General features: G+C 31.1%; 6 protein-coding genes and 1 non-coding gene across 7 annotated transcripts; 4 read left to right on the forward strand and 3 right to left on the reverse strand.

The window, feature by feature from the left end:
• Positions 1-223: 223 nt before the first annotated feature.
• GGS22DRAFT_t97 lies at positions 224-295 on the forward strand. Its single transcript has one exon. It is a non-coding gene; the product is annotated as a tRNA-Ala (tRNA).
• A 1,865-nt stretch (positions 296-2,160) lies between these two features.
• Positions 2,161-2,553, reverse strand: GGS22DRAFT_37572 (uncharacterized protein). The gene has a single exon (XM_047966930.1). The coding sequence runs from the start codon at positions 2,520-2,522 to the stop codon at positions 2,238-2,240; it is 285 nt and encodes a 94-aa protein (XP_047817056.1). The 5' UTR covers positions 2,523-2,553; the 3' UTR covers positions 2,161-2,237.
• Positions 2,554-19,895: 17,342 nt separating this feature from the next.
• GGS22DRAFT_195426 (uncharacterized protein) lies at positions 19,896-20,934 on the forward strand. The gene has a single exon (XM_047965664.1). The coding sequence runs from the start codon at positions 20,026-20,028 to the stop codon at positions 20,851-20,853; it is 828 nt and encodes a 275-aa protein (XP_047817057.1). The 5' UTR covers positions 19,896-20,025; the 3' UTR covers positions 20,854-20,934.
• A 300-nt stretch (positions 20,935-21,234) lies between these two features.
• On the reverse strand, positions 21,235-23,998 carry GGS22DRAFT_168190 (uncharacterized protein). Its single transcript, XM_047962110.1, has one exon. The coding sequence runs from the start codon at positions 23,849-23,851 to the stop codon at positions 21,311-21,313; it is 2,541 nt and encodes an 846-aa protein (XP_047817058.1). The 5' UTR covers positions 23,852-23,998; the 3' UTR covers positions 21,235-21,310.
• A 210-nt stretch (positions 23,999-24,208) lies between these two features.
• On the forward strand, positions 24,209-24,847 carry GGS22DRAFT_37607 (heat shock factor binding protein 1-domain-containing protein). Its single transcript, XM_047966932.1, has 3 exons — positions 24,209-24,390; positions 24,469-24,559; positions 24,649-24,847. Exons 1-3 carry the CDS (start codon positions 24,346-24,348, stop codon positions 24,738-24,740), a joined length of 228 nt encoding a protein of 75 aa, XP_047817059.1. The 5' UTR covers positions 24,209-24,345; the 3' UTR covers positions 24,741-24,847.
• On the reverse strand, positions 24,649-26,394 carry GGS22DRAFT_37605 (disulfide isomerase). Its single transcript, XM_047966931.1, has 2 exons — positions 25,631-26,394; positions 24,649-25,571 (listed from the first exon to the last, which is right to left on the reverse strand). The coding sequence occupies exons 1-2, from the start codon at positions 26,139-26,141 to the stop codon at positions 24,955-24,957; spliced, it is 1,128 nt and encodes a 375-aa protein (XP_047817060.1). The 5' UTR covers positions 26,142-26,394; the 3' UTR covers positions 24,649-24,954.
• A 380-nt stretch (positions 26,395-26,774) lies between these two features.
• On the forward strand, positions 26,775-27,094 carry GGS22DRAFT_190542 (ribosomal protein S14; the record flags this gene model as incomplete). Its single annotated transcript, XM_047964991.1, has 3 exons — positions 26,775-26,836; positions 26,916-27,015; positions 27,086-27,094. The coding sequence occupies 3 exons, from the start codon at positions 26,775-26,777 to the stop codon at positions 27,092-27,094; spliced, it is 171 nt and encodes a 56-aa protein (XP_047817061.1).
• Between the last annotated feature and the right edge of the window lie 373 nt (positions 27,095-27,467).

A 27,467-nucleotide genomic window follows, 5' to 3' on the forward strand; every position in this document is an offset into this window, starting at 1 on the left:
CCGTAACCTGCTATAATTAAATAGTCGATAGAGGGCTTAGTAGCGCGTCTATACTATCGCCTGCGACCAACCAGATCACTGGACTAAATTTCTTTCTGCTGTTTGACTATCCACACACATACATACGCACACATCAATATGTATGACAATTGGGGAAAGAATTTCCCATCAACCAGTAATGTTGGATTACTTTCATCCTGCATTGGAACGACATCCCCACACGGGGCGTGTAACTCAGTGGTAGAGTGCTCGCTTTGCATGCGAGAAGCCCAGGGTTCGACTCCCTGCTCGTCCATTATTTTTGCTAATTGAACCTTTGACTTTCATCAATTTGGTACGTTTTACTATAGATGCATGCATGCACTAAGATAATGATACCACGAGTCTTATATTTTGTTGTTTGCTAGGTACATTTTCATCTACGTATCTTCTTTTGAATGCCTTTTTGTCACGCGGTTGATCAGATTAGGGTCTCTGCTTTGGAGATATTGTCAAACTTTAGTTACCCACGTTATCTCTCCAAGACAAGAACTTTTTTTGATCGAAATACTTTCTTTGAGATCGATTCAACAACTTACTTACCTACCCTCTAGCTTGTTTTACTCAAGGAAATAAAGAAATATTCAAATTGCCATCGTACTTCTCGTTGATCAACTCAGCCGGACTAATCCGTTGCTTAGGTAACGGCGCCTTTTTTCACGCAGTACTTTAACAAGAGCCTCTATTCCTTTCGCGATAGTACGTAACAGTGGTGTCTAATGATCGCTATCTTTTATATCGAAATTGGCGCCGTTTGTAAGTAGTTGCTGAACAATGTCATAATATTCGTGGCTAGCGGCTTTCGATAAAGGTGTTTGGCCGTATATGTCTGTCGCATCGAGATCAGCGCCCATATCAAGTAGTAGTCTAACAACAGCCCAATGTCCCTTAGAGGCAGTGGTATGTTACGACGTTTCGTTACTGATATTCCTTAGATTGTAATCGGCACCAATGTCAAGCAGTAGCCGAACAACAGTTATATGTCCTCTAGAAGAAGCTCTAAATAATGGCGTTTCGTCATTGACACCTTTTGTATCGCAATCAGCACCGCTTATGTGCAGCAGCTTGACTACCTAGGTATGTCTTCATGTACGCTATTTGCAACCCATTACAGTGGCGTTCGGCCGTAGCTATCCGCTCTGTTCGGATTGTGCCCGGCACCAATGAGCATTTCACCAGTCTTGGTCATTCCGAAGTATCCCACCAAGTGCAATCCAGTTACTTGCCTCGGAACTTCTTAGCTATAATGCGAGTCTAATAAGCGCTTCTTGACGGCTAACAGAGCTTGACTCGATGCCTCTACCTTAGATTTGCTTTCAAGGAAGCTGGTAATATGCAGGATTGGCTCTATACCCACGGTAGCATGATAACCCCAATTGTGGGCAACATACCTAATCGTAGAGAGGATATGACTGCAACCGCTGTTCAAATTCGGTGTCTGTCGCGCTAAAGCCGGCATTGAATACATCGAAAGAAAGGTAAGTAAATCAGATATCCGTTATAGTTGATTCTGCGTCTAAAAAGAGATGATACTGTTCTCACTCAAGGTATTCTTACGCTGTATAGTGGCACAAGCGAATGATACCTGTTTCTTCAACAGTTACTAATCCGACACATACAGAGGCGATGTCTCCGATACGCGACAGGGCCTCGCGATCAAACTCATATTTGCCTTTTTTCGTTGCAAGAGCATGCTGAAGCTCTAATGCCGTAAGCGATCACCTCACAGACGTGATCCAGTATAGAACTCTCGTTGCAAGTAAAATGGATTCTGAATCTTGTCTGTGGATTCGCATGTACTATGAGAAACTTTCAAATATTTAGTAGGTATCTATGCCACTCTCCCTATGGGCTAAGAACGTACATGCTATCACTAGACTCTGAAGTCCTTGCTATAATATGTTTCCGTTGTCGCTGATCCTGTTGGGCGGTAAAGGACAGCGTCGCGATGCGATATTCTAGGTGTTTCGTGACATCGTCGGTACTTGCATGAACTTCTAGTTGGATGCTATTTTTGAATTAATTGATGATTTCCGGAATAAACGGCGATATTTGTCCCGCGTTTGGCTTGAAGCCCGAAGAGCAAAGAAAGAAGGTCTCTCCAAGATACATTAGATTCTCGGCACTCATCAAGTGCATCAACAATGATAAAGACTCTTGAGTATGTTGTTACTACACGCTGAAGAACATCAAAGGTTTCACTCTATGGTGGCTAAGGTCCCTTTCGCCCTGTTCTCGTGATAGAGATATTCGACGTCGTTTGGTATGACAGAGAAGCCCTTGGTTAGCTGTTTTAGGGTGAACATAAGCAAAGTATCAATAGGTTGCTTATGGAATATGTATGTGTCGAAGTAGAAAAATGCGATACCGGCCTGGGGTTGACTGGCCTTTGAAAGCAGGGAATCAACTATCATTGATACTATTACTGTCTTCCCTGCGCCAGGGATACCAGGACAAAACAGAGTCTGATTGGTATTGTCCATCCAGCGTTGGAATTCACGCGATTCAAGGAACAATTGATCTGTTCCGGGTTGTCTTTTTGAACTTTCTTCGCTCTGCCGCCGCTCGTAGTTATGGCGTCGGAAAATCAAGGATATCATAGTATTCTTTTCTAGTAAGTTCGAACTTAATCTTGGTGAAGTCTCCGGACGATTTTGTAGCTGAATTGGATAATATTAAGTCCAGACGCTCTTTGAAAATCTCCCACTCTTCATGCTCAATCAAAACGTCCGCCTTCGTCGACGGGAGTCTCGTGGGTTTCATTGTCTATATCGTATTCCTGCTCAATGGAGCCACGCTGGAAGGTCACAGAGTCCTCCTCGATTACAGCCTTCTTCTGACAATTTCACAGCTCGGCGGGAACACTTTAATTTCGCTCTAGCCGTTTTCAGCCAATGGAATCTGGGGTTCATTTAACAACGTACTATGTAAGTGCTCAGTAAAAAATTTTCTAACCAATAATCGCTTAAGGTGATTTCTTACTAAATCCTTATGTAATCTTCTTATCATTTCAAAAATCCTTATCGGGCGGTTTTTGTCACTAATAGAGCCTCACCTTTAGGCTAACTATAATTGGTAAAACGCACATTAAAGTGGACCCACAGAGCTGCATAATTGCTCCCCCGCATGTTCTAACCACGAGATAAACCTTAGTGCTAGATATTATCTTTAACAGCATCAGACTTCTCACCACAGAAAGGACTGGATTCGAAAACGACTTCGATCGTGGTGCGGCAAGCGTCTACCACGTCTTTGCTAAATTTATTTGGGTGCAGATCTTTCATGTGCTCCTCGAGGTCGGTCTGTGTGAGAAATTCAAGTTCGTTGTGGTGCTCAATTGAGTTACATGTCCACCTCACGAGATGTTTGGTTGTCGCAAGGCACACGTAGGCACATAAGTCTTGTTTAACGTACTTCCTGCGACGTTTATCAGTCAGTGTGCTAGACTGGAAAGAGTTAAATATAAAATCGCTACATAAGTACTCCCACTGGGCTAGGTTCCTGCCGACTTTGCTCCCCAGGATCATGCAGCAATAATCGCATACAAATTCGTCACTGGTAAAGTACTTTGGCGGAGGGTGGATAATCTGGGACCGGAGGCGGCTTCGGATTTGAGATCCTCCAATTATTGGCACTGAGGTACGCGGACTTGTATGATTTTACATATCCTGTTCGACCCTAAGCCGTCCGTGGTCTGGCTACGAACCAACAGTAGGTAGGTAAGGATGCAGAATGGAGTCAGAAAAAGTGCCCCATATGCTAATCTTACTATCTACACTGTAATCATAACCATCCCCTATGTTAGGTACACAACGGGCATTTTCTACCAATTACGATAACAGTAATAGTTGTAAGCTACCAATATAAGCAAAGTAAGGGATGCTTGCTTCCACAGTCCAATACAGTAGGATTAACGCATAGGGCACTTTTTCTGTCTCCATTCTGGGATGGTAACAAACAGATCCGATCACGCCAAAGCGGCTATCTGAAAGGTCCTTGTTGGACAAGCTATCGGCGACCCGAGCCTCTGGTACACTATTGATTTGGCTAAAGTACTTACCTACTAAGTAGTAGGTATTCTCGGGTAATTTCCCAAATTCCATATCATAATCTTTACACCAACAAGTATCTTCCCATAGCGCTACCGACCTCTCTTATTCGTTCGATTTCTTTAGATTTCTCCTTAGAAAATGGTAAATTATTATTAATTGTAGATCGATAAGTTTCGTACGACATGGCCTATGCTTCGCCGTCTCTCGCCAGTATTATATATTTCCATCTTGTTACTTAGGAATGTTTCTCAAGTCGGCTTTACTAACTTCATTATTATTCCTTCCCTTCCGACTCTTTAGCAAGATGCGCGAATCTAGGTACTCTTGTTATTTATAATATCGTTAAAAACGCACTACTTGCTTTCCTCAGATATCGAGGACATCCACCTAATTTTCGTGAAGTCAGGCGCTTCTTGCCTCCTACAAAAGTTCGAGAACATAAAGACCTCCAGATATATCGATACAATCGTCAGAGATACCACATCTAGCGGCTACCTTAAAACATCTACTTCCCCTGGATTTTGATTGTGAAAATAACGTAAGTATATTTTTCAGCAGGTTTGGGTTATTTTAGGAGCTCTATTTTAGACACAGCCTTTTTGTCTCTCGGATTCTATTCTTTCATAAATAAAATCTTTGGTTTATTCCATATATATGCGGCCAGAATAAGAAATTGGAAGTACAGTTGAAGCTGGGAGATCTCCTAGCGCAGACTTATGTCCAAGGGCATCAATCTATACACATCCTACTGCGGCGTGGGGATCAAAAAGAGAACCTAATATACTGGTTGAAGATGTGCGTTAGTTCGTATCTCTTTTCGTAAGGCTATTAGATTATCCTCTCGTTGATATGAAGAAGCTAACACGAAGCGATAGAGTCTTGAAAAGCATTCTTCATACTAGGAGAGCATCACAGTTACAGACGGTGTTCAATACTTCGATAGAAGAAGAGAGAAAAGAAGAAGAATACTATCCTCGAAGAAATGTCGATTCTATAAGCCGTAACTGCATGCGTTGGAACGTCAATACCATATCAATGCTCAGATACAAGAACGCCTAAAAACTTAGATGGGTGGTGTATATTAGCGAACAAGGTATTTGAAGATTTCCGCTTCATTTCGGTCCCCTACAAAAAAGCCGTCGGTTTCTGCCTCAGACTATAATTTAGAAGTCTTAACTCAGAAGAGGCATCCAAACAACCGAACGTGGTTCGAGAATTTATTTACAAAGAGGTTGTCATACCTCTCGGGCGTTTTATCAAGAGCCCGAGATTGAAGACACACCGACTCGAACCTTTAGCTCTAGAACCCATGGAACCGGAACCTTTAATTAAGTCCAACAACAAAAGGAAACTTCTAGAGCAGAGCAATGCGGAAACGAATGGGCCTGCCACTATTATAGACACTTCTTGCGCAGAACTCAGGTCAGCAAAAAGACCACGAAAAACTATTCCAGACGAGCTTCTGAGAGAACTTGAAGAAGGGTTCAATTTATTTGGGGACGAGAAGGAACTCGAACGATGTAATGAGTCAGTGACGTTGTCCAAACATACCAAACTCTTACTAAGCTTAAGGTTTCTAACATTAGTCGCAGCTCCGAGAAATCTAAATCTTGGCTAGAAACTTTCAACGAAACCATTAAGAATAAGATTGGACCATCTAGCACCCAATCACCTGGTGGTCGCGTGAAAATAGCAGTTCTCGATACTGGTATCGACCTCAGACATAGCTACTTCGAAGGCGAATATAAGGCTGGACGCATACAAAGCATTGCCTCGTTCGTGGACGGCAAGGATGGAGACGAAGACGAATATAGTGGTGATGAATGTGGCCACGGAACTTTCATCGCGTCCCTCCTTCTCAAATACGGGCATCTCACCGACCTTTACGTGGCGAAAGTTTGTAAATCTCGATCCTTCAAAAAGGGGACAGCCGAAAGTGTCAAAAACGTGAGTTACCTGCTTCTTATATTAGTTTCCACCTTCGGTATAGATAGCTGGTGTACAGACGCATTGTCAACGATTTCTAACTTTGGATCTTACTCAAGGCTATATATCACGCTCGAGTAGTCTGGCAAGTCGACATTATCACGATGTCACTCGGGTTTCCTTGTGGCGTACCGGATATACGGGACGAGATCTCGCTAGCTACGCAAAACAACATCCTTGTTTTTGCAGCCGCTTCTAACGACGGCCTGGACCAGCCTAGGATGTACCCTGCTAGCCAGGACTCAGTATTTGCTATACATTCTACAAAATGGAATGGCCGGGCGTCTGACTTCAATCCCCCATGTAAAATGGACGAAAATTTTAGCATACTTGGCGAGTATGTCGAGTCGGCCTGGCTGTCTGGGACGACCGGGAGCGGCAACACCCGGATCCTCTCGGGAACATCCTTCGCCACGCCCATCGCCGTTTGCTTAGCTGCTTTCCTAATTCTCTACGTCCCACTCATCGTATCAGAACATGACACTCTGCTTCTCAAAATAAAGAGTTATGTTGGCATGCGAAATCTATTTCAAAAAATGGTGTTGGGTAATTCAGAGAGGTACCAATATATCAGTTTGGTGGCGTTTATGAGAAATGATGACAACTGGAAATATAGTGTCTTTAAAAAGGCTTTATCAGAATACTAATTACCTGTAGAAAATAGGCTTAGCGCCGATTCGAACGCGCTATAAATTGTACAGAAATACCACTTTAGTTCCATCTCAGCCCGATCCACCTTCAATCGCCCACTGTCAATTCAATTCGGCTTCAGTCATGGTGCAACCTAAATCATTCGAAAGCGCTTTACAAGAGCAATTGAAGAGTTGTAATTACTGAACTTTTGACCAATATTTTATCGCGAAACAATTGATCGAATAGCTGGCGTTGAGAAAGGTCAAAAGTTACTGTTCGCCGACATTTAGCCGAAACCATACAGCGCAAGCAGTACTAGTGTTCTTAGAGTGGTCCATAAGGCCGAATCCGCTAACCCGCCAATTTAATTAATGTATTAAAATATATATAATGTAATATAATGCCCGAGCTCCGAGGGTTATTATGTCACAATAAAACGTAAGGAAAAATTAACACTTATCGGAATTTCCGAAGTTCTTAATTAAGTTAATTATTAAATTTTATTAATTTATAAAAAAACATATATTTTATATAATATAATTATATTATAAAAATATAATAAAATTTATTAATTTTAAATATATAATTTTTATATTAATTATATAAAAAATGATAAAGTTATTAAATTATAAATATTAAAAATATCGAAATTACGTAATTTTTCGATTTATATATCGTTACGTTAATTTATTAAACCGAATATTCGGATTTATCGAAAAAAATCGATTTTTTAAAAATATTTAATTTTAATTTTAATAAATTTAAGAAAATTTCGAATTATATAAAATAATTTTTTTTAATTTTATAATTTTATTAATTCGAAAATTATTTAAATTTAAAACTTAATTACGTAATAAAACATTAATTATTTTTCGATTTTTATGCGAAATATAAAAAAATTTAAACTTAAATTTAAAAAAATAATTAATACGTTAAAAAATTATATAATAAATTTAAAAAAAATTTATTATATTAAAAAATACATTTAATTAAAACGTTAAAAATTAAAAAATATATTTAATTAAATTAATAAATAAATTTAAAATTTAACGATTAATTTAAAATTAATTATATAATTAATTAAATAAATAATTTAATAATTAATTTAATAATTAATTTAATAATTAAATTTTAAATTAATTTAATAATTAATTTAATAATTAATTAAATAATTAATTAAATAATTAATTAAATAATTAATTAAATAATTAATTAAAAAAAAATTAAATTAAAAAATAAATAATCGAATATAAAAAAAATATATTTAATTAAATAAGTAAATAAATTTAAAATTTAATTAACGTTAATTTAAATAATTTATATATATTAAAATTTAATTTTTATTAATTAATTTAAATTAATTTATTAATTAATTTAAAAATTAATTTAATAATTAATTTAATAATTAATTAATTAATTTTTTATTTAATTTTTATATTAAATATTTAATTAATTTAATAATTAATAAATTAATTTTAAATTTAATTTTTAAATTAATTATTTAATTAATTTAAAAATAAATTTAACGATTAATTAAATTAATTTTTATAATAATTTAATAATTAATAATTTAATTTTTAAATTAAAAATTAAATTAATTATTTAATTAATTTTAAAATTAATTTAATAATTAATAAATTAATTAATAAATTTAATTTAATAATAAATTAAATAAATTTTTAATTTTATTTTTAATTTAATTATTAAATTAATTTAATAATAAATAAATTAATTAATAAATTAATTTTTTAATTAATTATTTAATTAATTTAAAAATTAATTTAATAATTAATCGAATTAATATAAAAATTAAATTAATTATTCGATTAATTAAATAATTAATAAATTAATTAATAAATTAATTTAATTATTTATTAATAAATTAATTTTAAATTTAATTTTTAAATTAATTTAAAAATTAATTCGAAATTTAATTAAATAAATAATTTAAAAATTTATAAAAAACCGGCATCGTAAATTACTTCGGTTTCGAACGGTTAAATGATAATTAAATAATTAAATTAATTAAATAAATTTACGACGATAATACGAAAAAAAAAGTTTTAAAGTTAAAAGTTAAATTAAAAGTTTCGCGATTAATAACCGAATTTTTAATATAATATTTAATTATTTAAATTTATTATTATAAAATTTTAAAAAGTTTTATTTTTAATTTTTTAAATTAAAGTTTTTTAATAATATAACTTTTTAATTTCGATCGATTTTACGATTATTATTTCGTTTAAAACGTTTATTTATTTATTTCGTTATATTTTTTAATTTTTATATAAAAAAAACGATACGATAATTAATAAAATTATTTAATTAATTAATTAACGTTTTATTATTAAAAATTTACCGTTATTAAAAACGACGGTTATTTTAAATAACGAAACCGTCGCGTATAAATTATTAATTATTTTAAAAAATAATATAAATTATAAAATCGATTCGAAAAAGTTTATATTATTAAAACGATAATTCGAAAATTAATTTTGAAACGATTATTTTTTAAATAATTATTTTATAAATAATTATTTTTAAAATAATTATTTTATAAACGATTATTTTTATAACGATTATTTTATAAACGATTATTTTTAAAACGATTATTTTATAAATAATCGTTTTCGTGACGATTATTTTATAAACGATTATTTCCGTGGTAATTATTCGTTACGAAACGAATCGTTAAACGAACGCGAATTAACGTTAAAAAATTCGTTATTATCGATTCGCACTCGCCGTTTCGTCGAATAAAAACGTTAAAAACGAACCCGAAAAATGAAAATAAATCGTAACGAATTTATTAATTTATAATTATTATAATAATTATTAAAAAATAATATTACCGTAATAATAAAAACGGTTTAAAAAAATAATATATTAAACGATAATTCGCGGATTTTTACGTATAATATCGAAAAATTAAAAAAAATAACTTTCGTTTATAATAAAAAAAATTAAATTACGACGATTAAAAACGATAACGTATAAAAGCCGGGAAAAATAAATAAATTATACGTTTAATAAACGATTAATATAATAAAATTAAAATTATAAAATAAATGAAAATTTTACGCGGTTTTATTAAATCGGCCGAAAAAATAATCGTATATTTTAAAAAATTTATAAATTTTTATTCGTTAAAAATATATTAATTTATATTTAATAAAATATTAAACGAAAATAACTTTATATAATTTTCGTTAAAAAAAAAACGAGTTTTTTAAAACTTTTTATACGAAATAAAACGTAATAATAAAACGATTAAAAAATAACGATTTTTTAAAAAAATTATATTAAATTTTTAATTATTTTTAAAAATTATAAAAATCGTTAAAGAAATATTTATAACGTAATAACGTGAAATTATTATAAATAAATAACGTAATTTTAAAAATCGAATAAATATAAAACGCGTAAAATTAAAATAAATTTAAAAAACGTGTATAAACGGAAAATTTAACGGAAAAACCGGTATTAATTAATAATATAAACGTAATTAAAAAAATTTAAAACCGAAATTAATTTTTTAATAATTAATAAATTAATAACGACCGTAATAAATTTCGTAAAATAATTAATTAATTAAAACGAAATTTATTAAAAATAAAATATTTTAATTATAAAAAAAAAAAACATTTTTTAAAAAAATATATATATTTTTATAAATTACGTTCGTAAACGGAAATAACTACGTAATTAAAATAATTTATAAAAATAATTACGTTTACGGTAATTTAATTTATTAATATAAATAATTAATTAAAATTTAACGATAATAAATTAAAAAATCGATTAAAATAAATATTTACGTTTAATTTATTTTAATTAAAAAATTAAAAACGAACGGCGTAAATTTATCGTTTCGAATTACGGTTATAACTTTAAAAACCATGAACGAAAACGGCGTTTAAATAATTATCGATATAAATATAAATGTTTAAATTAATATAATTTACCGAAATTTCGTAAAAAAATAATTTCGAAAAATCGACGTTTTTATTTTAAAATTAATTAAATTTAACGGCGATTATTTTAAATATTATAACGTTTACGTAATAACGTTAAAAATAACGAATAATAAAAAAAAAACTTAAACCGTAAAATAAATTTTTTTCGCGATTAAATAAAATAATAAAGTTTTAAAATTTTTAATATTTAAACCGGGAATAAAACGTTTAAATATTATTTTATATACGGGATTTTATTAATAAACTTTCGGGATTTTATAAAAAATAAATTCGAAAAAATTTATTAATATAATATTTAACGAAAATTTCGTATATATAATTACGATTTAAAATTTAAACTTTAAAAACGAAATAAAAATATCGGAAATTAATAATAATTTATTAATAAAATAATTTTTATTAAATTATTTTTAATTATTTTAAAATATATACGACGAATTAAAAACGAAAAAACTTTTAATATTTATTAAAATTATTTACGTTATTAAAACGATAAAAAATAAAATATTTTTTTACGGGTTTATTTATTTTATATTAATAAAATAATAACGGGAATTTTTAATATATATATAAAATAATTTAATAACGAAACGAATTTATTATTTATAAACGAATATTAAAACATCGGTTTTATTCGTATTTAAAAAAAACGGGAAATTACGATTATACGTAAATTATAAAAGTTTTAATAAAATTATTTTAAAAAATTAATATTTATTATCGTTTATATTCGAAATAATAAATCGGTTAAAATTCGTTAAAATTTTCTCGAAAATTAACTTTTATAATGCGTATTATAAAATTAAAATATAAAAAAAAAACGAATAAAAAACCGTATTTCGTATTTAATACGATTAATTCGAATATATAATAATACCGTTCGAATTAATTAATGTATTTATAACGTTTTAAATATATATATATAAAACGTTAAACGAATTAATAAATATTATTTACGTTATTTATTTTAACGATATTATTATTTATTTTAATAACGAAATATTATATAAAAAATATTTTCGATTAATTTACGAAAAATTATATTAATATAATTTTTTTATTAAATTATTAAAATGCGAATTTTTTAAAAAAAAATTCGAATTTTTAAAATTTATCGTAATTATTGAAAACGTTAAAATAAATTTTAAACGCGTAATTACCGTAAAAAAATAACCGGTATTATAATTAACGTATAATATTTAAGTTTTTTTAAAATTTACGAATTTTTATTAAAAATTTATTTCGAAATATTTAAAAATAATTTAAATTATTATTAATTTATTAAAAAACGAAAAAAAAATAAAACCGTTTAAATAATCGAAAAAAGTTTATTAAATTTTCGAAAAATTAAAAACGACGTTTTATTTCGTTACGATTTTAAAATATTAAAACTCCCGGTTAAAAATAAAAATAAAAATTAACGCGTTATAAAAAACGATTTCGATTATAATATCGTAAAAATATAATAATAATTAACGTTTCATTACGTTTTAATTTTATAAATTAAATAATGCGAAAATATAATAATATATAAAATAATAAAAATTATTAATTATCGTAAAAAAATTAAAATATTAACGGTATTATTTCGAAAAAATTAAAAAACCGTTTATTATTTTAATTAATTATTAAACGTTAAAAAAAATAATCGAAACATTAACGCGGGACTTAAAAAACCGTTTAACCCGGTAAATATACCGGTTATCGTAATTTAATTTTAAATTAAAATATCGATTAAAAATAATAAATTTTATAAATTTATCGTTTCGTTATTTTAATTATTAAATAAGGAAAATTTAATACGGGAACGTAATTTTTACGTTAAAAAAAAAGTTAAAATTAATAAAAAAATTATCGACCGAAATAAACGTAATTATAATGAATTTTTACATAATGCGGGTAATTATAAACTTCGGCGAAATATTAACGGAAAAAAAACTTACGGGTAAACGGGTAAATATAAAATTAAAATAATATTAAAATTATATTTAAAAAACGAACGAAAAAAATAATTATTTAAATAATTCGTTTTATTATTATTTTATTTATAAATTAAAAATAATTATAAAAATATAAATCGTTACGGTAATTAAAATAATTACGAACCGTTTAAAATATATTTAAAAAAACCGGAAATAACGTTATTTTAATAAAAAAAAATAAAAATTTAAAAAAAGAAATATTTTAAATAAAAAAGTGAAAATAAATTTCGAAAGTAAATAAATAATTAAAAAGGAAAAAATAAAAAAACGAAACGTAATTATTATTTTTAAATAACGTATTTTTAAAAAAATTATTATTATAATAATTAAAAATAAATAAACGTATTTCGTTAAACCGTTAATACGATTTTATAAAATCGTTTAAAAATTATAAATAATTAATTTAAACTTTATAAAATTAATAAAAATTATTAAAAAACGATTAAATATATAAAAAAGTTATTTTTTTAATTAAAAAAAAACGTTTTTTTTTAAAAAAAAACTTATAATTTCGATATAAAAAACGATAAAATGTTAATTATTATATTAATATTATAACGATTCGCGCGCGGGTTATTTAAAATTTAATAAAACGATTAAATTATTTAATTAAAAATTTTATTAAAAAAATTTCGATAAAAATATTTACGAATACGTTACGAAATATATTTAATATAATAAAATATACCGTTTAAAATATTAACCGTACGAAAAGTTTTAATTTTTATTATTATTAAATTAACCGTTTTAAAAAATTAATTTAAATTTTATTACCGAATTATCGCCGAATATTAAAAACGATAAGTTAATTTATAATATTATATTCGTAATAATAAATTAATTTACGAAAATAATTTTATTTTTATTTATTATTAAAACGTTAAACGTCGTAAAATTAACATATTTATTTTATACGTAAATAAAATATTATTACGAATTTCCCGAAAAAATCGTAAATAACCGAAATAAATTAATTATAAATTATTTTTAAAAAAAATTATACGAAATTTAAAAAATAACGCGGAAATTATTAATAACGTGGCATTTTTAAACGAATAATTAAACGAAACGAATTTATTAAATATTAAAAAAATAATTACGGTTATATAACGCGGATAAATTACACGAATAAATTTATATATTATATAAAACGAAGTTTATATATAATAATTAAACTTATAATATAATTAAATATTTACCGTTTAAAGTTTTTTACGAATATTATTTATAATTAATTAAATATATATTAAAATATATATAAATTTAAATTTAAAACGTTAAAAAATGTTTAATTTAAATTAAAACCGTATATTATAATTTTAAAAATTATTAAAAAAAAGCCGTAATTAATTAATAACGGCATTATAAATAATAATATACGTTAAAATTTTTTTAAAAAAAAAATTATAAGTTTATTTACGGCGTACTTTTAATTTAAAAACGATAAAAAATTTATACTTACGTATATTCGTGTTAAAATTATAAAAAAAATAAAGCCCGTAATTTATAAAATAATATTATTTAAAAAGTACGGGTAAATTTATAATATATTCCCGGTATTTAATTTAAAACCGTGGAAAGAAAAACCGGGAAAAAAGCCGTAAAAAACGAATATATTATTTAAATTAATAAATAAATAAAAAAAATAAATAATAAAAAATATTATATAATATAAAAACGATAAAAATAAACGAAAATACTTTATAAAATAAAAAAATTAATTAATTAAATATAATATTTAAAAATTAAAAAAATATTTAAAAAACGTTTCGAAATTATTATTAAAATACGAAAATAAAATTAAAAAAGTTTATAAAAAATAAAACGACGTATAATAAAACTTTAATTAAATTAAACCGTAATTACCCGATTAATAAAATATTACGTAAATTTTATTTTATTAATTTTTTAAAAAAGTTAATAAATTAATTAATAAAACGATAATAAAAACGCACGGCCGGTAAAAAAATAATTAATTAAACCGGCGGGTTTTAAATAACGCCGGTTAACAAATTTAAAATTATTTATAAATTAAATAATTACGGTAATAATACGTTAAATTATTTTTATTATTAATAATAAAAAACGACGAATATTTCGTAAAATTATTATTATTTATTTTTTATAATTTTTTTTATTAACGCGTTTAAACGTATTAAAATTAAATAATTAATATTATATTTAAATTACGTTAATTTTATTAAAAACGATAAAACATTTTAATTATAAATAAAACCGTTAACGCGTTAATGTTAATCCGGGTTAAATAATATGAAAAAAAAAAAAAAAAAAATTATACGCATTAAAAAAACGTTTAAAATAATTATAAATAACCGGCGTAAAAAAATAAACTCGGTTAAAATTAAAAGTTTAAAACTTTCGTTATAAAAAAACTTACGATAAAAGTCGATAATAAAAATAAAACGGCGCGTTTTTTTAATAATAACGTTATAAAAAATAAAATTTATCCGCCGTAATAAAAAATAACTTTATTTTAATTTTTTAATTTTAACGTTAAAAAAAGTTTTATTTATATATTTAAAAGTTAAATCACGGAAATTTTTCGAAAATATAATTAATTATTAAATAATATTTAATAATAAAATAAAAATTTAATAAAATTAACGAAAATAAAAAAACGGCGAAATAACGCATCGATTTTAACGATAATTTATCGTAAATTAAAATAACGTAAACGCGGGAATTTAAGTTTTCCGCGATATATTAAACGTTAAAATAAAAATAACGTTTAATAAAACATTTTATATAAAAAGTTTAAAATTTACGAAAAAAAAATTAACTTAAATTTACATTAAATAAATACTTTTTTAAAATAATAACGCGGGTAATTATAATAATGGTAAAATTAACGAGAAATAATAAAATTAAAAAAAAAAAAAAAAAAAATAAAAAAAAAAAAAAAAAAAAAACACCGAAAAACCCGGAAAACCTTTTATAATTAATAAACCCCGGTAACGAAAAAATAAAAATTTAAAAATTATAACGTTATTATTAACTTTAATAAAATTTAAATAAAACGAAAAGTTAATATAATTAATAATTATAATTAATAAATTTTATTACGTTAATAATATTATTAATTAACGCGGTAATTAAAAAATTATTAAACGAAATTTATCCCGTCGTTATAAATAATAAAACAATGTTATTAAAAATTAATAACTTAAAAAAAAAAAATAATATAAAAAACTAACATCGTAAATTATTTTAATTTCGAACGGTTAAATAATAATTAAATAATCGAATTAATTAAATAAATTTATAATAATAATATAAAAAAAAAAAAGTTTAAAGTTAAAAATTAAATTAAAAATTTCGCGATTAATAACCGAATTTTTAACGTGGTATTTAATTATTTAAATTTATTATCGTAAAATTCCGGAAAGTTTTATTTTTAATTTTTTAAATTAAAACTTTTTAATAATACGATTTTTTAATTTTAATTAATTTTATAATTATTATTTCGTTTAAAACGCTTACTTATTTATTCCGTTATAAAATTAATTAAAAATATTTAAAATAAATTAATATATTAATTATTAAATAAATTTTAATTTAATTTTTTTTTTAAATTAAGTTAAAAATTTAATTTTTTTTTTAAATTAAATTAAAAATTTAATTTTTTTTTTTAAATTAAATTAAAAACTTAATTTTTTTTTTTAAATTAAATTAAAAACTTAATTTTTTTTTTTAAATTAAATTAAAAACTTAATTTTTTTTTTTAAATTAAATTAAAAATTTAATTTTTTTTTTAAATTAAATTAAAAATTTAATTTCTTTTTTTAAATTAAGTTAAAAACTTAATTTCTTTTTTTAAATTAAATTAAAAACTTAATTTTTTTTTTTAAATTAAATTAAAAATTTAATTTTTTTTTTTAAATTAAATTAAAAATTTAACTTTAAAAATAATTTAAAAATAATTTTAAAAAAACTTTATATAATAAATTTAATTTAAAAAAAAATAATAAATAAATTCGAACTTTAAATTTAAAATAATTAATACGTTTCGAAAATTTTTATTACTTAATTAAATATTAAATCGAAAAAATAAATTTAATTTTCACTTTAATTTTTAATTATTTTTTAATTATTTTAACATTTTAATTATTTTAATTTTTAAACTTTTACTTTTTTAATTATATAAAACGTTATTTTATTTTTTTTAAAATTAAAACATTTAATTTTAAATTAATTAAATTAAATTAATCGAATTAAATTAATCGAATAATTAATTTAAAAATTAATTTATTAATCGATTTATTTATTATTAAATTAATTTAAAAATTAAATTAAAAATAAAATTAAAAATTTATTTAATTTATTATTAAATTAAATTTATTAATTAATTTATTAATTATTAAATTAATTTTAAAATTAATTAAATAATTAATTTAATTTTTAATTTAAAAATTAATTAATTAATTATTAAATTAATTTAATTAAATTAAAAAAATTATATAAACTTTTCGATACGATTTAATTAATCGAAACTTTTAAATAAATAAATTTAAAATAAAAAATAATTAAAAATTATAACGATTAATTTACGAATCGATTTATTAATTATTAAATTATCGTTTTAATTAATCGAATAATTAATTTAAAAATTAATTTTCGAATTAATTTAAAAATTAAATTAAAAATTAATATATTAAATATTAAATTAACCGTTAAATTTATTAAATAATTAATTTAAAAATTAAATCGAAAATTAATTTAATTAATTATTAAATTAATTATTAAATTAATTTATAAATTATTTAATTAATTATTAAACTAATTAAAAAATTAATTAAAAAATTAATTAATAAATTATTTTAAAAATTAAATTAAAAATTAAATTAAAAATTAAATTATAAATTAACTTAAAATTTAATTTATTAATTATTTAATTAATTTAAAAATTAAATAAAAAACTAATATATTAATTTTTAAATTAACTTTTAAATTAATCGAATAATTAATTTAAAAATTAAATTACGATTAATTTAATAACCGTTAATTTAATTTAATTAATTATTAAATAAATTATTAAATTAATTAAATAATTAATTTAAAAATTAATTTATTAATTTTAAAATTAATTTTAAAATTAACTTTTAAATTAATTAAATTAATTAAACTAATTAAATTAATTAAATTAAATTAATTAATTATTTAATTAATTTTTTAATAATTAAAACGTTTAAAAAAAAATTACATAATTAAAAATTAAAAAATACATTTAATTAAAATATTAAATATTAATAAATATATTTAATAAAAAACTTTAATAATTAAAATTAAAATAACGTTAAAAAAATTTAACGATTTTTAAAATAATTAAAATAATTTTTTAAATTAATTAATAAGTTTAAAATTCGGGATATATATTCCCGGCACGAGGACTTTTTATATAATAACGTATAATTTTATATTTATTTTATATAATATTTTAAAATTTATAAAAAATTATAACGTTTAATAACGTTAAAAGTTTTTATAATTTATAAATATTATAACGCATTAATTTTTTATAATTTATAAATAATTTTTTAAATATATAAAAAACTTTAAAATTAATGTTAAAACTTTTTAAAATTATTATTAATATTTTAATTTTTTCGAAATAAATTAAATTAATTAATTAATTTAATTTAATCGATTAATTTAAATTAATTAAATACGTATTTATTAATAAATAAATAAATAAATAAATAAATAAAAAATATTACGTAATATATATTAAATTTTATTAAATAAATATTAATAATACGTATTATAAATTTTAAAATTTAATTAAATATTAACGTAAAAATATTAATTTTAAATAAATAAAATATATATATATATATAAAATTTTTAAAACGTTTTTAAATAAATTTATTTTATTTATAAATAACCGAAAATTAAAACGTATAAAAATATTTAAATTATAAATTATATATTAAAATATTAAAATTAAATATATAAAAAAAAAATATACGTTATAATTTTTATAAATTATAAAACTTTTAACATTATATAACGTTATAACTTTTTATAAGTTTTAAAACATTATATAAAATAAGTATAAGATTATACGTTATTATATTATATTACACTGTATACATTTTAATACATTAATTGAATTAACGGGTTGGCGGATTTATTCTTATGGTCCGCCGTCGTTCTATCTATTAAATATCGTGATATTATAAGAAGCATCCAATCTTATTAAATAATTATTTAAGAGCAATAAGTATTCGTACGACGCAGCTGCCGGGTGGCTGCGTAACCCCTCTACCTACCTAGGGACGGTAGGTAACCTTACCAATTCGATTTATTGAGCCTTCGTTATGCTTCGACTTCTGCAGCTGTGGCTCGCGGTTAGGTAGTTATTTCCCTGAAATAAACCCATATTTTTCTTTCTTTCTCTCGATTCAGACATGGTCCAGGAAATCGAGTGGTCTGGCTGATTTGAGAGAGATTCGATTAGGTAGGTATATAAAGTGAAGGTGAAGAAGATCGCTGGAATGACCTTTATATACCCGTACCAGATGGAGTTCTTAATGGAGCTCACTTTTATGGAAAGCGTGACGTGTACCGCGATAGCAATTTTACGTCCTGTTCCGGCTTGTTCGAATTCTGCTTCCCTATATTAGATATAACATCTCATCCTGTTCGAATTATTTCATGTAGGTAGGCACTATAAAAGCTAGGTATATTAGAAGCTATATTTAAAGTTAACGACTGAATCAACAAATTATGAGCTTGTTTACATTTTGATAGAATGTGCATATTGTCTAGGTACTAATATATACCTACATATACGTATACTGTATAGATGATGGCGCATTAAATGTCTCAGGTACCTCCTTAAGAGCTGTAGTAATAGAAATAACTAAACACAAATCAAAACCCAACCATACCGACCGGACTGGGCCAAAAGCCTGTTTGAGAAACTACCTATACAAGCGAAGCTCTATATAGAGATGTAGAGGTGATATGATTTCCCACCGGGGGGGCATTCTCCTTTAAAAGGGACCCTTCTATAATCTCAGACGGGTTTCGGCGCCTCCATAAGCATATTTGATAAGGGGTTCACACTTTGCTAGGTACCCGCGATCGGCTTTTGAATTATGTGGCTTGGTCAAGAAAGCAATTTGAACCTCTGATTGGACCGGCGAGGATATTCCACAGAGTTTTCCCTCGTTGCGGCACTTCCACTATCCGGTTCATCCAAGTAAAGATCGTGGCTGGCCTCGCCTTCCATCCGATGCAATATAGTTACACATAATTGAGAGCATCGACCAAGCCCTAGGGAACTTCGAGAAAAACCCTGTACAGCTCCGATTCTAGTCAGCAATTCACGGAATGGCGAATGCAGTAAAAAACTATTTCCTAGCCCCAAGCTGGGACTATTCCCCTAACGCCAAGCCAGGCGTCACAATCGCGCTCTGGAGCCTGGTCAGCTCACCGACGAGAATGGTGCCGCCCCTGATGGCCGCAACAGCGGTACCAAACGACGAAGACATCAATAAGTCGACTAAGCATGGGTTTGAGTGGATCCAAGAGCGCGAAAAGGAGAATAAGTTCGGCGTGTGGACGATGTTTCTCAACCAGCTCGTTAGTATCGGACTTGGGCACAAGCACACCACGTCGATCCACGACTACTATACGTTCGACAATATACACACGAAGGAGGCGTTTCCTAGCAGGGAGTACGTCGAGGAGATGGTTAAGACGGAGCCTGTTAAGAAGTATCTACAATGGACCGACTTCAAGAAACCCGTCTATCTCGTCGTCGGGACTAAGGCCGTCAATGGCACTACTATCAAACAGCTAATGAAAAAGGAGAATTCGACGGACGTGAAGTTTCCCGTCGATTTGATTTCTTCGGGGACCCCCGTATCTCAGGGGCCAGAGTTGGAGATCTCGGGAAAGAATGGGGCTACGCTCAAGTTCGATGGGTCTGATGATTTCGTGTTTGCCTTCCGGATTAGAAAAATTGTTGTCAGTCAGAAATTTGAGGTTGAAGATGAGGATGATGCTGAAGGCGGAGTGCTTGGGATAGTCAGACAAAAGGATTGGGATGTAGAGGTCCAAGGAATTGAGGATCATGATGCCGATGACATACCTGCTAGCGGGAAGAAGGTGATTGTAGAGGAAGATGGTGAGCATGTCTATGTTACACTGCTCTAATCTTAAGGCGATGTGATACTATGTAGGTACCTACCTACCTACCTACCTACGCAGTGTTTTTTTCGACAGGGTTTAGGGGAGATGATAGTGTTGCTGGCACGAGAGCCCCCTACGGGAGCTTTCTACCTACCTACGTTCATTTATAAACTTAACTCTAGCTGTGTCAGGGTCTCCTATTCCTAGATATTGCTTGAATTACTCATCGCACCTTAACTATTAATGGCAGTGAATGATCCTGGTTCTTCACGTGCTAAGGCCTTACCTAATTTAGATACTTAGGAGTGATTTCTATTATGTTGACGAATTAATATAGCAGCTACATATTTTCTATATCAATATCTATCCATATACAAAAACCAACCCAACCACTAAATCTACACTCTCTAATCCCCCCTTCCTCTGTCCCCCTTCCCTTTCCCCTTCCCCTAACACTATCCCCTTTCTACACTCCCATCCCTCACAAAGGCGGCAACTCCTCCCTACAAATCGGACACTGCAGGCGAAACCGCATCCATCCCTCAAGACACTCGCTATGGAATATATGTCTACACGGGGTAACCATATACATCCTCCTCGCGAAAACGCCAGCCACGCCTCCAGCCGTCGGGTCCTCGAACCCGGCCTTGATAACAGGGACTTCTAACACCTCCCTACAAATCGCGCAGTCGATGACATGTGTATTCGTCCGCTTTTTGTCTTTGTCACTGTCCCCGCTGGAGCCGGAGCGCGACCGATTGGGTGATGTGGGACTACTCGGTGCCGAGACGAGACCGATCGGCAGTCCGCCTGCCTCGAGGTTATCCTCGCGGAGCACGGGGTGGTATTCCCATGCCTCTGGCATCCAGCCCCTCGGGACGCCGAACCTTGGGCCAAGAATGCTCTGTGCGGCTAGTATCCAGATCTGCAGCCACAGCCAGCCGGCAAGCACGGCAAAGGCGGTGAGGTCCGGCTCCGTGAATGCAAAGTTATTCGGCAGGACGTAGAAGTAGGCGATGGGTAGCAGCCGAAAGATAGACTGGCCGACGACGAAGCGCCACGAGAGCGCGCGTCGGCAGTTGCGGTAGATGTTGCGGTATATTTGCGGGAACCAGAGAGATAGGTACGCAAAGAGTAGGATGTTGAAGTATGCAGAGCGGAAGCTAGGTCGCCAGCTCGCGGCCGCTAGACTGAGGAAGAGGATGCTGATGCCGATGAATAGGAGGCGTCCGAATATGTTGCTTAATTGTGTTCTAATAGTTTGAGCACTTGGGGGAGTAGTTGCTGTTACTGGAGCAGGAAGGGTGGCATTGTTATTATTAGTTTCGTTCTCAGCGATTTCGGCATCTATGTCTTGGTCTGATGGAATGATAATGGGGGGAGAAGGTGATGGGCTGGGGGTGTTAGATGAAGGGGTTGGGCGTGGAGGAGTTGGGTTTGCAGATGTGTTCTGTCGTTCTCTTTCCCGTTCTTGCCGTCGCCATTCAGGCTCTTGCACCTTGTGAATCTCAGCTAGAAAAAAAGTCCCAACGGCCATAGATAAGAACGAAACACATGTGATAGCAAGGGAAGGTAGCAAAGTAGTTGACGCCGAGAAACTCCAAGCAGCTGCTCCGGTGAAGAGCATGCCATCGGCAAGCAACATCATACAGCTAGTGTAGAAACTCACTCGACCTAGGGTTGAAGGTGTAGAAGTTTCTCTCATCTGTAGCTTAAGCAACTGAAGTTGCCCAAAAACGACTAATGCAAGACCTAGAAGGAATTTGCTGACGCTGTGAAGGAAGATTTCTTGCTTAACACCGATCATATGTTTTCCATCAACCGGAGCAAAAGCTGGGGGGCCCTTGGTTTCAAGGAAGAAGCCACAGTCAGGAGAGAATACGACGGCCGACATCTGAAGCCTCGGTATTCTCCGATGCCCCGTACCTTGAGGGAAGCGAAGTTCATCCTCGATATCTTGAATCGCCTTGGCAACATTTTCTGGACCTGTGAGGCTTGGTTGAACTCCTAGAATGTCTTGCTCTAAGGGGTGGATTTGGATATATAGCAAGTACTCGCAGTGGGGAGTTGGGTTCCAAGCTTCACCTGGAGAATCTACAGTAGACGTCCAAGGATCGATTTGGTCTGTAAAGGTATGCTGTTCCTTTCTTGTGAGAGCCTTCTCTAGGGTCCTGTTTAGTAATGCTTTACTAGATTCAAAGAAATCTGGTCGGGTAGTTAGATGAGGTAATCCGAAGATGCCGGCAAATTTCTCGCTGGTCGTCGTAAGTAGCATTGACCCCTGACGAGGCCAATGAACACCATGGAGTCGCATTTCCCAGCTGCTCCCGGTGCCTTTGACATCGTCAATAGTGACCGTCCCCGATACTTCTCGTGCCTTGATGACTGCTTTCTCCAATACCATCTTATCTATTTCTTCTGGTTCCGTGACAGCATCTTGATTATCCTCAAGTCGCACATTAATCTTTCCCTCCGCACCGGTGGCATTTCTACCCCAGTCGGAGTTTAACCCGGCCCATGTAACTCCAGGACTGATCTCACTTAGATTATAACCCGAATGATATCTCGGAGAAGACGTATTCGTCCTCTGCCACCACCCACGAACCACGCCCGTCGCATTTTGCCATACGGGCGCCGCAGCCTCCGGGATTCCTACGGCATTTGTACTCCATTCCTCACATCGGTCTTTAAATCGCTTTAAATCTTCCCACACATACTTATCTTCCTTACGAAAGCCCGTTAGATTCAGATACTTGTACTTCGACTCGGTTTCCGTCTCAGATTCGGGGTTGTCTTTAGGAGGATCTTCGGGTAGATCGGGCGGGTCATCGGCAAGACGTGGTGAGAAGTCGCCCCATTGCGTACTATTTAGGACGCCGAGCGCATGTCGCTGGCGTGCGAGTCGGCTCTTTATTAGGGTTGGACCTGCGATGAGGCCTGGTCCTGAGTCGGGACTTGTGGCAAGCCAGAATATCAAGATGATGAGGAGGATGGCGCGTGCGTTATCTTGCGGCTGAGGCATAGCAATTTATTATTTCCATTGTGTTTAAATAAGTGACATAGTACCCGATCCCTTAGGTAGGTAGATATTATCTAATAGAGAAGGGATTTAGAAATTGCACTTTGTGAAGTTGGAAGTTTCGAAAGTTGTAAATGCAACAAATAAAATATCCGGAAGTAGCTTACTGTTACGTAGGAACATATGGATGCCATTTGCAGTTGCCCTTTCAGTGTTGGAGCTATGTCGCAACATGACGCACGTGCCATAGTGGGAGCGGGTAACTGCCTTTGTAGCAGGTAATCGATAAGTGTTACAAACCCTGGAGGTCTTTGCCGCTTGTAGCCATACGCTAGATTTCAATTTACTCCGTACGCGTCGCGCAATCGCTATCTGTGCCATTTTCATACCCCGTACCCTCTACGCAAAAAGATCGAGAAACCCTTGTTTGCTAAACGCATTCCAGCTTCTTACGCCGAATTCAATTTACGATCACAGGTTTATCTTCAACTAGCGACATGTCGTCTAAGAAGACTGATGAGCCTAGCAAAGAGCCGGGTAACGTAAGATCGTCCCAGTTACAGCGATCTATCGGGACGCTCTAGTACGTAGGTAACCATAGCTTGACTAACATTACACAGGGTTCGGATGAACTCACCGCCGTCGTCGAAGAGCTTTTAGATTCACTTTCTACTAAGTTTACTACTGTCTCGTCCGAAATCTTCGCGAAAAGTAAGTACATATAAGCCTACAACCTACACATTTGCGCGACAGCGCCTCGTATTTCAACAAAGGTCTAACGTCACCTTACCTGGCTATAGTGGACGAGATGACGCGACGTTTGGATAGCCTCGAATCTGCGCTGCAAGCGAGTGAGGAGAAGTTATCTAATGCGGCCTCGAAACAGCAGTAGTGCTAAATTAGACGAAGTTAGAGTTGGGACATCACTTAAGGCATTGCTTGGCGTTGTGGAAGAATTGATAAGTACATCTATTGCGATGGTTTGCTTAGGATGAATGACTATGGCCAATACCATGATCATAATACGTAGCTCGGATTAAGAGACTCGTTTTTCGTTATTCGTTACAAAATGTTTGCTTGGCTTATTCTTTCCTCTAGGAGTTATACTATAGCTCATCCTTGCCCACGACCTTCTCCGCGACCTTCTCGGCGGCTTGCTGGGTGTATTGCTTGAGGATATTGGTCTTGGCCTGTAGCTCGTCCAACTTAGAGGGAGCTAGACCGCCCCTCCTGATGATACCGTCCAAGCGGGCCGACTCCTTAGCAACGTAACCCTCATTCTGCGACAGCTTGTCGAACACCCTGATGTAGTACTGAGCGTACTTGTATTGCGCATCTTCAGCCAGACTGGCGGCGACTTTCTTAGCTTCGGCCGCAAGGTCGGCTAGCTTCTCCGTACCGATAGCGTACTTCAGGGCAATGTGGTTTAGGACGTCGATGGTACCGCCGGTCGCATCAAGACCGCCGCCGGGGACACGGTGAGTGCCAGCCTTCCCATTGATGAAGTCGATGAGGTCCTTCTCGGTTCGGCCGCCCGAGTAGGCTTCGGGTTCGGTCGAGCCCTTAGGGAAGAACTTGAGGGTCGGGTAGGAGGTAACGCCGTATTCAGCAGCAGTTGCCTTGCTATTATCTGCCTCGGCATCAACCTTAGCGATAACAACGCTGGGCTCGTTGATGAAGTCCTCGGCGAGGGTTTCCCAGGTAGGAGCCAAGGCCTTGCAGTCTGATAAATGAAATGTTAGCCCTTTTAATGTTTGCTAGGGTTGGATGAGTAACACATACGACCACACCAGGGAGCGGTGAACGCAACCAATACATTCTTATCACCCCCAATGGTCTCCTTGAAGGTAGCATCCGTTAACATGTTTACATGGCTAGGCATCTCCAGCTTTCTCTTGGCCTTAGCACCGCTCTGTTCTGTAATGAACTTGGTCAAGCTCTCTAGATCTCGGCCACCCGAGTAATCAGTTGGCTTGTCACTCTTGCCGTCGAACCACTTGAGAGTAGGGAACCCCTGTACTCCGTATTTCCTCCCCAAGTCCTTCTCGGCATCAGCATCAACCTTGGCAATTTGAACATCCTTAGAAGTAGCGAAAGCTTGAGCTAACTCCTCATACACGGGAGCAAGGTTCTTGCAGTGCCCACACCAGGGAGCAAAAAATTCTACAAGAGTAGGCTTGCCCGAATTGAGGACAACACTGTCAAAGTTGGATGGTATGAGATCAAGGACAGCAGACTTGGCTGCCACAACGGCGGCAAGGCCTGTGAGCACGAAGCTCTTAACAAGAACCATTGTTACTTTTGGATGTTTCAGTCAAGAGTAAGGGATAACGACAACGCCACACAGGTCGTTATAGTTGAATAAACCAAATTGACACAGTGACGGGATATTGGAAAACGGAGTGTTGGGAAATGATAAACTTGAAAAGATATCGAGTATTGCAAATTGGTTGAGTTAATAGGGAGGGTAGGTTAAAAATCAATGGATGCTTTGAAATACAAAGCAGACCTGGGAAGATGCCACTTTGCAATGAAATGGATGCGGGCAAGCGGCAGCTATCATAGCTTAATTGAAAGATCCTTGTAAATTTTATCTTTTTATCGATAAGAGATAGTTAAGGCTTGATGCCGATATTACATAATACCGAGTATCCACCATTGAACTTTAAGCCACAATTCCGCACTCTTACTTTCGATAGTGTGGCTAAATAAATACATATGTAGCCCGCTAGTTTTTCGGGGCTAACCATTCCTAATTCATTCTTACCCCTGCAACCCTCAACCGAACCACACACAATTTCGCATTCTCAACTCCAAAACTCCCCAAAATCTCGCGAAAGTTTTCACAACCCCAGACAGCTTTTAGCAACTTCCTCGCATACCGACAGTTCGTGATAATTCACATCGCAACACCACATCCGACAATATGTCTCACGAATCCGTCTGGAACTCGCGCCCGCGAACATACGGCAAGGGCTCTCGCGCCTGGTACGTCTTGATATTTTCTAAATGTTTCATCAAACCAAACCAGCCAAGGATAATAGCTAACGCGACATCATTCTTATAGCCGTGTCTGCACTCACAAGGCTGGTCTGATCCGCAAGTACGGCCTCAACATCTGCCGTCAGTGCTTCCGTGAGAAGTCCTCCGACATTGGCTTTGTCAAGGTACGAATTTCATCGGCAACACACTCGAGTACGAGGATGGACAGCAACGAGACTAACATTTCATGCCTAGCACCGATAAATGCCTTTAAAAATGTCGCTTTTTCCTACCACGATTTCTTCGCAAAGCATCGTCGACGTAACCGCGGAAATGGAGTTGGGTTTTCATTAGGGAACATGGTTTCGCATTTGTCTTAAGACATCGGCACAGGCTTGCGTGGAGGGGAACGAGTAAAGATGGCTTTTTAGTTCGACTAGTCAACTACACCACGACAATGCTTACGAGAATTCGATAATTACTTTTACACACCCATGAAATGTGACGGTCTACGCGTAGGGCCTTTGGCTTGGTTTGAAATGAAGGCACAGCAGCATCCATCGAATTCAGGATGTGAATATTTCCTTGGACAGAACATTAGAGGGAAGCTGCGGTTGCAGACAACCGATGCCAAGGT

Source organism: Annulohypoxylon maeteangense (genome assembly GCF_022496945.1).
Source record: "Annulohypoxylon maeteangense strain CBS 123835 unplaced genomic scaffold GGS22scaffold_13, whole genome shotgun sequence".
Classification (NCBI taxonomy): Eukaryota; Fungi; Ascomycota; class Sordariomycetes; order Xylariales; family Hypoxylaceae; genus Annulohypoxylon; species Annulohypoxylon maeteangense.

Coding starts and splice junctions, on each gene's coding strand:
- GGS22DRAFT_37607 (XM_047966932.1), top strand. CDS start 24,346: ATGTCGTCTAAGAAGACTGATGAGCCTAGCAAAGAGCCGGGTAAC. Junction 24,391..24,468: donor CTAGCAAAGAGCCGGGTAAC/GTAAGATCGTCC, acceptor AACATTACACAG/GGTTCGGATGAACTCACCGC. Junction 24,560..24,648: donor GTCCGAAATCTTCGCGAAAA/GTAAGTACATAT, acceptor ACCTGGCTATAG/TGGACGAGATGACGCGACGT.
- GGS22DRAFT_168190 (XM_047962110.1), bottom strand. CDS start 23,851: ATGCCTCAGCCGCAAGATAACGCACGCGCCATCCTCCTCATCATCTTG.
- GGS22DRAFT_37572 (XM_047966930.1), bottom strand. CDS start 2,522: ATGGACAATACCAATCAGACTCTGTTTTGTCCTGGTATCCCTGGCGCA.
- GGS22DRAFT_37605 (XM_047966931.1), bottom strand. CDS start 26,141: ATGGTTCTTGTTAAGAGCTTCGTGCTCACAGGCCTTGCCGCCGTTGTG. Junction 25,572..25,630: donor CACCGCTCCCTGGTGTGGTC/GTATGTGTTACT, acceptor TTCATTTATCAG/ACTGCAAGGCCTTGGCTCCT.
- GGS22DRAFT_195426 (XM_047965664.1), top strand. CDS start 20,026: ATGGCGAATGCAGTAAAAAACTATTTCCTAGCCCCAAGCTGGGACTAT.